This window comes from Leucoraja erinacea, unplaced genomic scaffold, assembly GCF_028641065.1.
Source record: "Leucoraja erinacea ecotype New England unplaced genomic scaffold, Leri_hhj_1 Leri_523S, whole genome shotgun sequence".
NCBI classification, from domain to species: domain Eukaryota; kingdom Metazoa; phylum Chordata; class Chondrichthyes; order Rajiformes; family Rajidae; genus Leucoraja; species Leucoraja erinaceus.
In genome coordinates this window covers 64,180-80,800 of record NW_026576425.1, presented here as the reverse complement: position 1 = coordinate 80,800, position 16,621 = coordinate 64,180, and the positions used below count along the sequence as shown (strand labels likewise).

Below are 16,621 nucleotides of genomic sequence, written 5' to 3'. Positions count from 1 at the left end.
CTGGAACTCCCTCCCCCAACTGATCCGCAATTCCGTGTCCCTCACCATCTTCCAGTCCCGCCTCAAGACCCATCTCTTCACCTCTGCCTATCCTTAGCCCCACGTCCTCCTCCCTTTTCATCTGTGCTTGAATTGCCTCGTATTGTGTTTTGTATTGAATTCTGTCTTTAATTTGTGTACTAGTCATATCTCTACTATTTATTTCATTCCCCTTACATGTTTTTGCTCTACCTGCTAAATTTTTGTAAGGTGTCCTTGAGACTCTTGAAAGGCGCCCATAAATAAAATTTATTATTATTATTATAAGGGTGGCAGGGATCGCTGGTCGGCGCGGACTCAGCTGGCCGAATGGCCTGTTTCCGCCTTGTGTCTCTAAACTTAAAAAACGAAACTAAACATGGTAAAGAGAATAACATTTATTACACGTCAATGGATGTTTTTTAAGGCAGAGAAGGATAGATTGTTTATTAGTGCGGGTGTCAGGGGTAACGGGGAGAAGGCAGGAGAATGGGGTTAGGAGGGAGAGATAGATCAGCCGCAATTGAATGACGGAGTAAACTTGATGGGCCGAATGGCCTAATTCTGCTGCTGTGTCTTATGAACTTATGGCTTTATTATTTTGCAACTTTTTGCCAGCTCCGGTAAAGCTCTGAGCGATGTGTTCAAGTTGAGGGCTGGTCTGAGCGGTGTGGTCCTCTCCTTCTTCCCCCCACCTCACCCTGTTCACCTCTGCTCCGCCGCCTGTGGGCTCCAGCGAGTGTCCGGGTCTCTGGTGGGAAGGAGAATAGTGGCAGTGGATGTGTCCCTGGACTGTGAGAGACCATCACCTTCCCCGCACACGAGGGCACACACACACACACACACACACACACACACACACACACACACACACACACACGGCTTTAGCTTTTAGAAATGTTTGAATGGTGCACTGACTGGCTGACATTTTTAAATTTCGTTGTACATGGTTCATGTTACAATGACAATAAAGAAACTATTCTATTCTAAACACACACACACACACACACACACACACACACACACACACACACACACACACACACAGAGCAGGCTGTTCAATCAGACCACCATCCCCAATCAGTACCCCGTTCCTGCCTTCTCCCCATATCCCCTGACTCCGCTATCTTTAAGAGCTCTATCTAGCTCTCTCTTGTAAGCATCCAGAGAAACGGCCTCCACCGCCCTCAGAGGCAGAGAATTCCACAGACTCACAACTCTCTGTGAGAAAAAGTGTTTTCTCGTCTCCGTTCTCAATGGCCGACCCCTTATTCTTAAACTGTGTGTGTGTGGCCCCTGGTTCTGGATTCCCCCAACTGGACACCCCCAACATCGGGAACATGTTTCTTGCCTCTAGCGTGTCCAAACCCTTAACAATCTTATATGTTTCAATAAGATCACCTCTCATCCTTCTAAACTCCAGAGTGTACAAGCCCAGCTACTCCATTCTCTCAGCATATGACAGTCCCGCCATCCCAGTAATTAACCTGGTGAACCTACGCTGGGCTCCCTCAATAGCAAGAATGTTTTTCCTCAAATTAGGCCAGAGTGGAGAGAGAGGGGGAAGAGTAGAGAGAGATGGGGGGGGAGAGGGGAGAGATGGAGGCCTTGCCATCCCGGTCCCTACCTGCTGACCCTTCGACCCTGCCGCAGCTGGTACTCCTGCTCGTCCACAGCCCACACGGCCCCCTTCACATCCTCCAGTCGCACGAAGCACTTGTGGAGGCTCAGGTTGTGGCGAACTGCGTTCTGCGGGGCAGAGGGGAGAGGGGTCAAGCCTGGGGGGAGGGGCTGGGACTCCCTCCGCGCCCCTCCCCTCCCGCGTTCACTCCCAACACCTCTGCCCTCCATTCATCCCCCACCCCATCCCTCCCAACCCGTCCCCGACCTACACCCCCCCCCACTCCCAATAGTCCATTCCCACTCAGTTCCCCAATCCCATTCCCACCCTCAACCCACTCTCCACACCTCCCCATTCTGACTCCTTTCCCAATCCATCCCCTCCCACCCTCTCTCTCTCAATTTCCACTCCGCAGCAGTCTGTCTCCACGCCGCTCCCCTCTTCCCTCCTCCCCTCTCTCCATCCGTTCCTCTCCTCTCTCTCCCTTCCTCCCTTCTCTTCCCCTTCCTCCATCCCCTCTCTCCCTCCCCTCCTTTCCCTCTCTCCTCTCCCTCCCTCGTCCCCTCCCTCCCTCCTCTCTCCCTCCCACCCACTCTCTCCCTCATTCCCCTCCCCTCACTCCCTCCTCCTCTCTCTCCCCCCACGGCGCTCCCACCTTCCAAGTGGCGGTGTTGTAGCGGAAGTAAGCAAAGTGACTGGTGAACCAGCGGTAGATATCGTTTAACGGCAGCTGTCGGCTCGGTGATTGCAGGATGGCCTGGCGCGGGGGAGAAACGGGGGGGGACTGCCTGCTACAGGGTCACTGCCTGCTAGCACCCCCACCCCCCCTCCCCCCCAAACACACTACATCGTTCCAGAAACCACCCACCCCCACACTGACTGATGGCAAGCCCAGACTGCAGTCCAGGACCAGTGTGTACAGTTTTGGTCTCCTAATTTGTGGAAGGACATCCTTGTGATTGAGGCAGTGCAGCGTAGGTTCACCAGATTGATCCCTGGGATGGCGGGACTGTCATATGAGGAAATATTTCTTTACAATCACAGATTGAAAAGACTAGGCTTGTATTCACTGGAGTTTAGAAGGATGAGGGGGGATCTTATAGAAACATATACAATTATAAAAGGACTGGACAAGCTAGATGCAGGAAAAATGTTCCCAATGTTGGGCGAGTCCAGAACCAGGGGCCACACACAGTCTTAGAATAAAGGGGAGGCCATTTAAGACTGAAGTGAGAAAAAACGTTTTCACCCAGAGAGTTGTGAATTTGTGGAATTCCCTGCCACAGAGGGCAGTGGAGGCCAAGTCACTGGATGGATTTAAGAGAGAGTTAGATAGAGCTCTAGGGGCTAGTGGAGTCGAGGGATATGGGGAGAAGGCAGGCACGGGTTATTGATTGGGGACGATCAGCCATGATCACAATGAATGGGGGTGCTGGGTGGAAGGGCCGAATGGCCTCCTCCTGCACCTATCTTCTATGTTTCTATGTATCAGTGTGGGGCAGTGTGGGGTGTATCAGTGTGGGGTGTATCAGTGTGGGGTGTATCAGTGTGGGGTGTATCAGTGTGGGGTGTATCAGTGTGGGGTGTATCAGTGTTACAGTGCGGGTGTGGGGCGTATCGGTTAGAAGGTTGCTGTAACTTCTCTCTGTGGCGTTTCTGTACATAAACTCACCCATCGGATAAGCGCGGCATAAGTTAATGGTGGCCGGACATTGCACACCTTGTAATACTCGAGGGAAGGATTGTTTCCTGAACAAAGACAATTAAATACAACAATTTCAATTCCACATAAATGGTCCTGATTTAAATTGGTACAGTAATCCTCCCCCCTCCACTATGAATGCATGGTGTTCTCCAGAGATGCTGCCTGACCCTCTGAGGTGCTCCAGCATTTTGTGAGTCCGTTACATAGAAACATAGAAACATAGGTGCAGGAGTAGAGGCCATTCGGCCCTTCGAGCCTGCACCGCCATTTGATATGATCATGGCTGATCATCCAACTCAGTATCCCCTCCCTGCCTTCTCTCCATACCCCCTGATCCCTTTAGCCACGAGGGCCACATCTAACTCCCTCTTAAATATAGCCAATGAACTGGCCTCAACTACCTTCTCCACAGATTCACCACTCTGTGTAAAAAATGATTTTTCTCATTTACTGTGATTCTCTTCCACATTGACTCGTGCAACCAAAGATCCTATAGCGGAGCAAGATAGATCACTCCTGCTAAATGCAATGGGCTGCTACACAAATATGCTGGAGAAACTCAGTGGGTGCAGCAGCATCTATGGAGCGAAGGAAATGGGTAACGTTTCGGGCCAAAACCCTTCTTCAGATGCAATGTGCTGACGTGTAGTACACAACGGCGCGGAACGTGGGCCTTTTTTTCATCCATTTCCGTAACCCGACCCGACCCGCAGTGCAATCAACGTTGCGGAAGACCAGTTTGTGTTAATAAATTAAAATTCTGAAAATGAGGAGAAGATTTTTCCCAAATAACTTTTATTTTTACAAGGATGTTTCCGTAACTGGCTTCCGTCTCCGCACTAGTATCTTTGCTATGGGATCTTTGGTGTGGAGACGGAAGCCGGTTACGGAAATGGGACTATCTTGCTCGCTATAGGATCTTTGCGTGCAACACTGAACTCTTTCCCACTAAAACAGATTTGCACCAAGCTCTACATGTGGAGGTGTGTTACCTGTGAGCAGACTTGTCTTGTCCTTGTCCCAGTGTTGACCTTCACTGGGGTCATTTGTTACCAGGGGCAGAGCACAAACTCGCAGCCACTCAGCGATCTGGAGGATGTAAATGTTACAGTGAGGGGTGTGGGATGTATCCGTGTTAATGTTGTCAAGCTGGAAAGAGTGCAGAGAGGATTTACGAGGATGTTTCCGGTACTCGAGGGTTGGGGCAGGCTAGGATTTTATTCTTTGGAGCGCAGGAGGATGAGGGGTGATCATATAGAGGTGTGCATGAGAGGAATAGAAAGGGCAGATTATGAGAGTCTTTTACCCAGACTAGGGGAATCGAGGACCAGAGGGCACAGGTTTAAGGTGAAGGGGGGAAGATTTAATAGAGATCTGAGGGGTAACTTTTCACACAGAGGGTGGCGGGTGTACGGAACAAGCTGCCAGAGGAGGTAGTTTAGGCTGGGACTATCCCAATGTTTAAGATACATGGATAGGACAGGTGTATAGGGATATGGACCTAATGCAGGCAGGTGGGACTAGTGTAGATGGGGCACGTTGGCCGGTGTGGACAAGTTGAGCTGAAGGGCCTGTTTCCACTCTGTGTGACTCTCAATTAGGGCAGTTTCCTTGTTCCACAATCTCAGTTTAGTTTAGTGATACAGAACAGAAACAGGCCCTTTGGCCCACCGAGTCCGTGCCGACCAGCGATCCCCGCACATTAACTCTATCCTACACACACTATGTACAATTTACATTTATACCAAAGCCGATAAACCTATAATTCTGCACGTCTTTGGAGTGTGGGAGGAAACCGGAGCACCTCGGAGAAAACCCACGCAGGTCACGGGGAGAACGTGCAAACTCCGTACAGACAGCAGCCGTAGTTGGGATTGAACCCGTGTCTCTGGCCACTCTACCGCTGCGCCACCGTGCCGTCTCCTGTCCCCGCTACTCACCATGCTGTACCGCGGGGATTCTTTTGTCGGCAGCGCCCTGAGCTGCGTCTGCATTGCCACCAAGCGATCCCTCTCAAACTGCAACTGCAGGAAAGGAAGCTGGGATTTAGTATCGATCAGAGACGCTGTGGCTAGGGTGGCCCAGCAGGTAGAGCTGCTGCCTCACAGCGCCAGAGACCCGGTTTCAATCCCGATCTTATAGAAACATATACAATTCTTAACGGATTGGACAGGTTAGATGCAGGACAAAATCTTCCCGGTGTTGGGGGGAGTCCAGAACCAGGGGCCAAACACAGTTTAAGAATAAGGGGTCGGCCATTTAGGACTGAGATGAGGAGAAACTTTTCCACCCAGAGAGTTGTGAATCTGTGGCCATTTAGGACTGAGATGAGGAGAAACTTTTCCACCCAGAGAGTTGTGAATCTGTGGCCATTTAGGACTGAGATGAGGAGAAACATTTCCACCCAGAGAGTTGTGAATCTGTGACCATTTAGGACTGAGATGAGGAGAAACTTTTCCACCCAGAGAGTTGTGAATCTGTGGCCATTTAGGACTGAGATGAGGAGAAACTTTTCCACACAGAGAGTTGTGTGAATCTGTGGAATTCTCTGCCACAGATGGCAGTGGAGGCCGATTCACTGGATGTTTTCAAGAGAGAGTTAGGTTTAGCTCTCTTGGGGCTAACGGAATCAAGGGATATGGGGAGAAAGCAGGAACGGGGTACTGATTGTGGATGATCAGCCATGATCATGTTGAATGGCGGTGCTGGCTCAAAGGGCAGAATGGCCTCTACTCCTCCACCTACATGCGATATTTCTACGTTTCTGAGTCTCTTAAACACCACTGTTTGTATCTGCTCCCACCACCATCCCTGGCAGCAGGATCCAAACACCCACCTTTCCAAGGACCCACTTGTGTAAAACAAAACCTGTTCTGCATATCACCATCATATTTTGCTCCTCACTCCTGACAGCTATGCCCTCTAGTGCTGGATATTTCGTAGTCATTGACATACAACAAGGAAACAGGCCCTCAGACTATCCTTGATTGTACTTTGCTGGCTTTACTTTGTACTAAACGTTATTCCTTTTATCAGACTGAAGAAGGGTCTCGACCCGAAACGTCACCCATTCCTTCTCTCCAAAGATGCTGCCTGCCCCGCTGAGTTACTCCAGCATTTTGTGTCTACCTTCGATTGTTCCAGCATCTGCAGTTCTTTCTTAAACATTCCCTTTATACTGTATCTGTACACTGTACATGACTCGATTGTAATCATGTACAGTCTTTCCGCTGACTGGTTAACCTGTCCTCCAAACCTGTCCTATCCATGTACCTGTCTAACTGTTTCTTAAACATTGGGATAGTCCCAGCCTCAACTACCTCCTCCGGCAGCTCGTTCCATACACCCACCACCCTCTGTGTGGAAAAGCTGCTCCTCAGATTCCTATTAAATCTTTTCCCCTTCACCTTGAACCTATGTCCTCTGGTCCTCGATTCCCCTACTCTGGGCAAGAGACTCTGTGCATCTGCCCAATCTATTCCCCTCGTGATTTATACACCTGAGATGGATATTCCCCTGGCAGAAGGATTCTGACTGTCAATCCGATATTTGCCTCTCATAATGTTATCTCCCCACCCCAGACACAGTTGGTTTCCCTCCTGCCCAGTCCACACACCTCTCGTTGAAGCTGGTCCACCCTCTCCCTCTGGATCATGCACTGCGCTGTGCTGGTATCTCCCAGGCTGTGGACATCATCAAGGTGCCTGTCGGCGGAGCAAAGGCCATGCATCATAGAACACAGATCATAGCACATCGAACGTAAGGCAGCACAGCATAGATACGATGTCCGTGTCAAACACTCTTGCATGTTAAACTATTCGCCTCTAACTGTGCTCATCCTCATCTCCTTCCTAAAAGAAAGTCCTTTAATTCTGAGGCTGTGACCTGTAGTCCTAGACTCTCCCACTAGTGGAAACATCCTCTCCACAAATTCTTAAGCGGTTGGACAGGCTAGATGCAGGAAGATTGTTCCCGATGTTATAGAAACTTACAAAATTCTTAAGGGTTTGGACAGGCTGGATGCAGGAAGATTGTTCCCGATGTTGGGGAAGTCCAGAACAAGGGGTCACAGTTTAAGGATAAGGGGGAAATCTTTTAGGACCGAGATGAGAAAAACATTTTTTTTTTCACACACAGAGAGTGGTGAATCTGTGGAATTCTCTGCCACAGGAGATAGTCGAGGCCACACAGTTCATTGGCTATATTTAAGAGGGAGTTAGATGTGGCCCTTGTGGCTAAAGGGATCAGGGGGTATGGAGAGAAGGCAGGTACAGGATACTGAGTTGGATGATCAGCCATGAGCATATTGAATGGTGGTGCAGGCTCGAAGGGCCGAATGGCCTCTACACCTGCACCATTTTTCTATGTTTCTACATCCACTCTATCCAGGCTTTTCACTATTCGGTGAAGTTTCAATGAGGCCCCCCCCTCATTATTCTAAACTCCAGCGAGTACAGGCCCAGCGTCGACAAACGTTCATCATACGTTAACCCTCTCATTCCTGGGATCGTTCTTGTAAACCTCCTCTGGACCCTCTCCAGAGCCGGCACATCCTTCCTCAGATACGGGGCCCAAAACTGCTCACAACGCTCCAAATGCGGCCTGACCAGCGCCTTGTAGAGCCACAGCGTTACATTCTGGGCAGTGGGAGGAAATGACGGGGGTCTTACTTCAGGAAGAGTTCGTACTCCTTAAAGACCTGTTCGCATCCCGGCCACTTGCAGAATCCATGGGCGAAGAGAGGGTCCGATGAGGGCGGGATACTGGGGAAAGAGCAGGAGAGGGGGAGGCGTTAGGGGGCAAGACAGCATCGGTCAGTGCTGGTGGTAGAAAGGGTGCCCTATGACCCCACCTCCCCTCCCTTTGTTACTCCCCCCGCGATCCCCCTCCCTCCGTAATCCCTAATGAGCTCCACATACAACCCCCACATGTTCCCCCTCCCCCCCATAATGCCTCAGAGTCCCCCCTCCCCTGAAACTCCCCCTGCTTTCCCCCTCCCTCCGTAATCCCCCCTGTCGCGCCCCCCTATATTCCCCCTCATCCCCGTAACGCCCCAGTGTCCCCCCTCCCCCTGTACATGAGGAATCGAATATAGGAGCAAAGAGGTCCTTCTGCAGTTGTACAGGACCCTAGTGAGACCACACCTGGAGTATTGTGTGCAGTTTTGGCCTGTTGGCCTTCATAACAAGAGGAGTTGAGTATAGGAGCAAAGAGGTCCTTCTGCAGTTGTACAGGGCCCTAGTGAGACCACACCTGGAGTATTGTGTGCAGTTTTGGTCCCCTAATTTGAGGAAGGACATTCTTGCTATTGAGGGAGCCCAGCGTAGGTTCACCAGGTTAATTCCCGGGATGGCGGGACTGTCATATGCTGAGAGAATGGAGCAGCTGTGGGCTTGTACACTCTGTGGAGTTTAGAAGGATGAGAGGAGATCTCATTGAAACATGTAAGATTGTTAAGGGCTTGGACACGCTAGAGGCAGGAAACATGTTCCCGATGTTGGGGTAGTCCAGAACCAGGGGCCACTCAGGAGGCAGCAGAGGGGGGAGGGGGAAACAGTTGGGAGATGACAAGAAGGGGGCTCAAGCTGGGGAAGACTGAGGGTCACTTGAAGAGAGGAGGGGGCAGGAGGGTGGGTGGGGGAAGAGGAGCTTTCTTCAGTCTCGGCCCGAAACGTCACCCATTCCTTCCCTCCTGAGATGCTGACCGTCCCGTTGAGTTACTCCAGCTTTTTGTGTCTGTCTACAGTAAGTAAGTGCGTTTATTGGCCAAGTAATCACATACAAGGAATTTGCCTTGATGCTCCGCCCACAAGTAACAAAGGATGAAATCCTACAGTGACAGTTACGAATAACTCAGGAAAACTCTGCCGCAGAGGGTAGTTGAAGGCCAGTTCATTGGCTATATTTAAAGAGGGAGTTAGATGTGGGCCTTGTGGCTTTCCCAGGTACGGGATACTGAGTTGGATGATCAGCCATGATCATATTGAATGGCCCTACTCCCCTAATTTCTATGTTTCATTACAAGGAATTTGCCTTGGTGCTCCGCCCCAAATAACAACATGACCCCCCCCCCACTTGGGCCCCCCCCCCCCGCACCCACTGTCCCCCCCCATCCCCCACCCCCCCCCCCCCCCCCGATTGCACCCGGACACTCACTCACCGCTCTGGGCTGGAGCTGGACGTCGGGCCGAGCCCGGACACTGGGCTGTAGCAGAGGAACAGGGCTGGAGTGCGGACAGGGGGGGACTCCCACCGGCGTGTCGTTGAGGAGGGGTCTCGAGGGGTAGGGGGCGGCAGCCTCCGCCGTGGGGTGCGACTCCGTCTCATGGGAGAACCAGGCGGAGCTGGAACTGGCCCACACCTGGAAGCAGACACAGCGGTCAGCGGTCCGAGCTCAGGGGGGAGGGGGGAGGAGGAGTGAGGGGGGGGGGGCGGAGGAGGAGGGGGGGGGCGGAGGAGGAGAGGGAGAGGAGAGAGGGATGAGGAGAGAGGGGAGGAGAGAGGGGGATGAGGAGAGGGGGTGAAGGAGAGAGAGGGAGGGAGGGGTGAGGAGAGGAGAGGGAGAGGGGGGTGGAGAGAGAGGAGAGGGAGGGAGGGGGTGGAGGGGAGAGGGAGAGAGGGATGAGGAGAGGAGAGGGAGAGGGGGGGAGGAGAGAGGGGAGGGAGGAGGGAGAGGGAGGAGGGAGGGAGGGGGAGGGAGGAGAGGGGTGGAGGAGAGAGGAGGAGAGAGGGAGAGAGGATGGGGTGGAGGAGAGAGAGAGGAGGGAGGGAGGTGAGAGGGGATGAGGAGGGGAGGAGAGGGGGAGGAGGAGAGAGGGAGAGAGGGGGGAGGAGAGAGGGGAGGGGAGAGGGGGGTGGAGGAGAGGAGAGGGAGGGAGGGGGGTGGAGGGAGGGAGAGGGAGGGAGGGAGGAGGGGGGGAGGAGGAGAGGGAGGGGGTGGGCAGGGAGAGGAGAGGGAGGGAGGGAGAGGGGGTGGAGGAGAGAGGAGGAGGGGAGAGAGAGGAGGGAAAAGAGAGAGAGGAAGGGAGAGAGGGGGAGGAGGTGGTGGAGAGGGGGTGGAGGAGAGAGAGGAGGCAGAGGAGAGGGTGGGAGAAAGAGAGGGAGGGAGGAAGGAGACGGAGAGAGAGGAGGGAGAAAGGGGAGAGGAAGGAGTGAGATAGGGGAGGGAGGGGTGGTGGAGGGAGAGGAGGAGGGAGGAGAGAGAGAAGGGGGAGAGGGAGGGAGAGGAGAAGGGAAAGATGGTGGTACGTGTCTTCACCCTACCTTGGGAGCATCAGGTGGTGGGTGAGATTGAGGGGGGTCTTCAGGACAAACAGACCCCGGGACTGGAGGCAGTGCAGGGGGGTGCGGTGTAGCAGGGGGCAGGATGCAGCCAGCCCTTGCTGTGTGAGAGAGAGAGAGAGGTGATGGATTACAGCCGGAGTCAGCCCCTGCACACCCTCACCCCTCCCTTCCCCCCTCTCCCCTCTCCCCTCATCCTTCTTCTTCACCGCCCAGCCCATGGACCCATCGATTGGTCGTCAGCCCGGCCAGCTACCTGGAGTATTGCGTGCAGATTTGGCCCCCTAATTTGAGGAAGGACATCCTTGCTATTGAGGGAGCCCAGCGTAGGTTCACCAGGTTAATTCCCGGGATGGCGGGACTGTCATATGCTGAGAGAATGGAACGGCTGGGCTTGTACACTCTGTGGAGTTTAGAAGGATGAGAGGGATTCTCATTGAAACATATAAGATTGTTAAGGGTTTGGACATGCTAGAGGCAGGAAAACATGTTCCCGATGTTGGGGGAGTCCAGAACCAGGGGCCACACACACACACACACACACAGTTTAAGAATAAGGGGTCGGCCATTTAGAACGGAGACGAGGAAACACTTTTTCACCCAGAGAGTTGTCAGTTTGTGGAATTCTCTGCCTCAGGGCGGTGGAGGCCGGTTCTCTGGATACTTTCAAGAGAGAGCTAGATAGGGCTCTTAAAGATAGCGGAGTCAGGGGATATGGGGAGAAGGCAGAAATTGGGGATGATCAGCCATGATCACATTGAATAGTGGTGCTGGCTCGAAGGGCCGAATGGCCTCTACTCCCGCATCTATTGTCTATTGTCTATCATCCCCCTCGCCCCTATGTTCCACTCCCCTCCCTTCCCCTGTCCCCAGAGAGCCCACCATTTGTACCTGTGAGGGGGGTGGTGTCGCGCTGGCATCTCTGTGGGTGTTGGGGCGGTTCTCGTTCTCCGGGGACTGACATTGCTCCCGTCCTCCCGTCATTGTTCTTGGACCAGCCCTGGATGGACGGTGGATGCCGACTGAGAGAGACAAAGCTTGTGAGAGAGGGTCCCCACCCCCTGGTGTGTTTGTGGACTCATGTATTTTGGGCTAAATCGGTTTGTCCCGTACGGGACCGCCCTTGTCCCGTATTTGACCGCTGCTACTCGGGTCGAGGGGACTGTCGTGTCGGACTCCGCCTCACCCGTCCCGACGTAGTGCAGCCCGTGGAGTGAAACATAGAAACATAGAAATTAGGTGCAGGAGTAGGCCATTCGGCCCTTCGAGCCTGCACCGCCATTCAATATGATCATGGCTGATCATCCAACTCAGTATCCCAAGCAGCAGCAGCGCCTCGCCCATGGCCCCATCGGTCGGTCAGTTGGCAGCCCAACCAGCTGTCCGACCTTCGGACCTTCGCTGACCGCCGACACCACCACTACCCCTCCATCGGTTCACGAGTTGGACGGGGCTGGCCCGCCGGCTGGGCTTTGTGTGCAGTCCAGCACCCGGGCCAACACATCGTTCACCCAACCACGGCCAAGTCGGTCAACGAATTGCCCTGGGTAATTTGTCCCGTATTTTGACCTTTTGTCCCTTATTTGGGATCGAGAAAGTTGGCGACCCTACCCCCACTCTCCCTTTGTGTCTGTGGGTGTATACAGTCTGTGTATCTGGCCATACGTGTGTGTGTGTATGTGTGACCATACATGTGTGTGTGACCATACATGTGTGTGTGTGACTGTGTGTGTGACTGTGTGTGTGACCATACATGTGTGTGTGACCATACATGTGTGTGTGACTGGCCATACATGTATGACTGCGTGTATCCCCCCGGGATTTGTCTCGAACCCCCCCCTGCCTCTCACTCAGCCAGGGGAGCCCGCCAGAGTGGGTGACAAGGTGGGGACAAGATGGAGACGTGTACAAGAGAACTCGGTACATGGGGAGAGTGAGTCACACACACAGACAGACAGACAGCTCTGCACGGTCTCAAACCCACCGTTCATTCAGCGCAAAGATTAACTCTAATCAGTCAAATCTCTGTCTCTCAGAAACCCCAGCCGTTTTCCACAATCTTCCGCGTGTCAACCACAGGCCCACTCGCTCCTGTGTGGTTTGTTCAAACGATCGCAGTTTATTGTCACGTGAACCGAGGTACAGTGAAAAGCTTTTGTTGCGTGCTCTACAGTCAGCGGAAGGACAATACATGTTTACAATCGATCCATTTACAGTGTACAGATACATGATAAGGGAATAACTATTAGTGCAAGGTAAAGCCAGCAAAGTCCAAAGATAGATGCAAAGTGCTGGAGTAACTCAGCGGGTCAGGCAGCATCTCTGGAGAGAAGGAATTGGGTCATAGAAACATAGAAAATAGGTGCAGGAGTAGAGGCCATTCGGCCCTTTGAGCCTGCACCATTCGCCATTCAATATGATCATGGCTGATCATCCAACTCAGTATCCTGTACCTGCCTTCTCTCCATACCCCCTGATCCCTTTAGCCACATCTAACTCCCTCTTAAATATAGCCAATGAACTGTGTGGCCTCAACTACCTTCTGTGGCAGAGAATTCCACAGATTCACCACTCTCTGTGTGTGAAAAAAAATGTTTTTCTCATCTCATCTCAGTCCTAAAAGACTTCCCCCTTTCCTTAAACTGTGTGACCCCTTGTTCTGGACTTCCCCAACATCGGGAACAATCTTCCTGCACCTAGCCTGTCCAACCCCTTAAGAATATTAAAGGTACACAAAAATGCTGGAGAAACTCAGCGGGTGCAGCAGCATCTATGGAGCGAAGGAAATAGGTAACGTTTCGGGCCGAAACCCTTCTTCAGACTGAAGAATATTGCAAGTTTCTATAAGATCCCCCTTCGATCTTCTAGATTCTAGCGAGTACAAGCCGAGGCTATCCAGTCTTTCTTCATATGAAAGTCCTGACATCCCAGAGATCAGTCTGGTGAACCTTCTCTGTACTCCCTCTATGGCAAGAATGTCTTTCCTCAGATTAGGAGACCAAAACTGTACACAATACTCCAGGTGTGGTCTCACCAAGACCCTGTACAACTGCAGTAGAACCTCCCTGCTCCTGTACTCAAATCCTTTTGCTATGAAGTCGAGACCCTTCTTCAGACTGAGTTACTCCAGCATTTTGTGTCTACCTTCGATTCTACCAGCATCATTCTGCACTTCTTTCTTACTCGGTCGGGCAGATGGGGCTGTTTCTCTGTCGTGTGTCTCTGTGACTCTGTGACTCTGTGAAGTATTTATAAATCCACAAACTGCCAGCATCTCGACCTTTGACTAAACACCTGTCAGTAAAACACCAGACTTTCACACACTTCAAACATCTAGACGACAAATCACCATGCTACCATCTTGATCCAGGGAAGGGCATCGACCCGAAACGTCGCCCATTCCTTCTCTCCAGAGATGCTGCCTGTCCCGCTGAGTTACTCCAGCATTTGGTGTCTATCCACAGTCAATAGACAATAGACAATAGGTGCAGGTGCAAGCCATTTGGCCCTTCGAGCCAGCACCGCCATTCAATGTGATCATGGCTGATCATCCCAATCAGTACCCCGTTCCCGCCTTCTCCCCATATCCCCTGACTCTGCTATTTTTAAGAGCTCCATCTAACTCTCTCTTGAAAGCATCCAGATAATTTGCCTCCACCACCTTCTGAGGCAGAGAATTCCACATATTCACCACTCTCTGGATGAAAAAGTTTTTCCTCATCTTCGTTCTAAATGGCCGACCCCATATTCTTAAACTGTGTGTGTGTGGCCCCTGGTTCTGGACTCCTCCAACATCAGGAACATGTTTCCTGCCTCTAGCATGTCCAGTCCCTTAATAATCTGATATGTTTCAATAAGAAACCTTCTCATCCTTCTAAATTCCAGAGTATACAAGCCCAGCCGCTCCATTCTTTCAACATATGACAGTCATAGAAACATAGAAAATATGTGCAGGAGTAGGCCATTCGGCCCTTCGAGCCTGAACCGCCAACTCAGTATCCCATCCCTGCCTTCTCTCCCTTTAGCCACAAGGGCCATATCTAACTCCCTCTTAAAAATAGCCAATGAACTGGCCTCAACTACCTTCTATGGCAGAGAATTCCACAGATTCACCACTCATCCCGCAGAACTAGTGTGGTCGGTGCGGTCCCTCACTCGGTGGGGCCTGTTTCCACGCTGTATCTCAAAAACTAACCTAACCTCAGCATCCCTCACTGTCCCAGACACCAGGTCCCATCACCAGGCTTGCCATTCCTAGCTCTCTCCCGGGACGGGATCACCAGGCTGGGAATAAAAACTCTGGCCTTTAGGTCACCTCATTGGTGACCCTTGGACTATCCTTGATCGGATGTCACTGGCTTTACCTTCCATTAAATGTTACTCACTTATCCTCAGTCCTCAGAGGAAGGGTTTCGGCCCTGAAGCGTTGCCTATTTCCTTCGCTCCATAGATGCTGCTGCACCCGCTGAATTTTCTCCAGCACTTTTGTCTACCTTCGATTTTCCAGCATCTGCAGTTCCTTCTTAAACACTCACTTACACTGAATTGTAATCGTGTATTTTTAAAAAGTTTAGTTTAGAGATTTAGAGCGCGGAAACAGGCCCTTCGGCCCACCGAGTCTGCACCGACCAGCGATCCCCGCACACTAACACTATCCTGCACACACACTAGGGACAATTTGTTCAAACATTCATACACAAGCCAATCAATCTACAAACCTGCACGTCTTTGGAGTATGGGAGGAAACCGAAGATCTCGGAGAAAACCCACACAGGTCACAGTGGGAACGTACAAACTCTGCACAGCCAGGATTGAAACCGGGTCTCTGGTGCTGTAAGCGCTGTACAGCAGCAACTCTACCGCTGTGCCACCGTGCCCCCTCAACGATCTATTACTGACTGGTTAGCACGCAACAAAAGCTTTTCACTGTACCTCGGTACACGTGACAATAAACTAAACTGAACTGACTCTCGTTTAACCACTGCATAGCAGACCAAGGATCTCGCAAATTCAATGCCAGCATTTATATCAAGGGGACTGCAGTACAAAAACAGAGATGTAACGCTGAGGCTCTAGAAGGCGCTGGTCAGTCCGCATTTGGAGCAATGTGAGCAAATTTTTGCCCCGTATCTGATGAAGGATGTGCCGGCTCTGGAGAGGGTCCAGAGGAGGTTTACGAGAACGATTCCAGGAATGAGTGGGTTAACGTACCATGAGCGTTTGTCGGTGCTGGGCCTGCACTCGCTGGAGTTTAGAAGGATGAGGGGGGGGGGACCTCATTGAAACTTCACCGAATAGTGAAAGGCTTGGATAGAGTGGATGTGGAGAGGATGTTTCCACTAGTGGGAGAGTCTAGGACCAGAGGGCACAGCCTCAGAATTAAAGGACGTTCCTTTAGGAAGGAGATGAGGAGGAATTTCTTTAGCCAGAGGGTGGTGAATTTGTGGAACTCATTGACACAGACGGCGGTGGACGCCACAAGTCAGTGGATATTTTTAAGGCTGAGATATTCTTGATTGAAACGGGTGTCAGGGGTTATGGGGAGAAGGCAGGAGAATGGGAGTAGGAGGCAGAGATAGCCATGATTGAATGGCAAAGTTGACTAGATGGGCCAAATGGCCTCATTCTACTCCTATAACTTGTAACCCTGCCCTTCCCTCTGTGGCCCCCGCAGGGCTGCTAGTCACCCTCTTCCCCCCCCCCCTCCCCCCATCCATGGCTTTCTCCCTCTTCTCTGCTCCCCCATTCCCGCAATGTCCCGTTGCCCCAGTCTGAGGGGATTTGCGGGGGGGTGCACTCACGGTCTGGTTCCACGGAACACGATGCAGAAAGAGCCTTCTCCTCCCCCCCCGCCCGAACCTCGCCCGCAGCCCAGTCTCAACGCACGTCAGCAGCAGCCCTCCCCCCCCAAATCTCACCGTCATCGAAACACCGGCCCCTGACACCTGCCGCGGAAAATCTTTCCGCCAACGTTTCCGGGGCGCCCTGCGCGGGGA

General features: G+C 52.1%; 1 protein-coding gene across 1 annotated transcript; it reads right to left on the bottom strand.

Annotated features, from left to right (window-relative positions):
- Positions 1-413: 413 nt before the first annotated feature.
- On the bottom strand, positions 414-9,687 carry LOC129694038 (forkhead box protein P3-like). The gene is made up of 9 exons (XM_055630767.1): positions 9,505-9,687; positions 8,015-8,107; positions 6,961-7,048; positions 5,285-5,368; positions 4,337-4,433; positions 3,312-3,388; positions 2,295-2,396; positions 1,646-1,767; positions 414-769 (listed from the first exon to the last, which is right to left on the bottom strand). Exons 1-9 carry the CDS (start codon positions 9,669-9,671, stop codon positions 724-726), a joined length of 876 nt encoding a protein of 291 aa, XP_055486742.1. The 5' UTR covers positions 9,672-9,687; the 3' UTR covers positions 414-723.
- Positions 9,688-16,621: the final 6,934 nt, after the last annotated feature.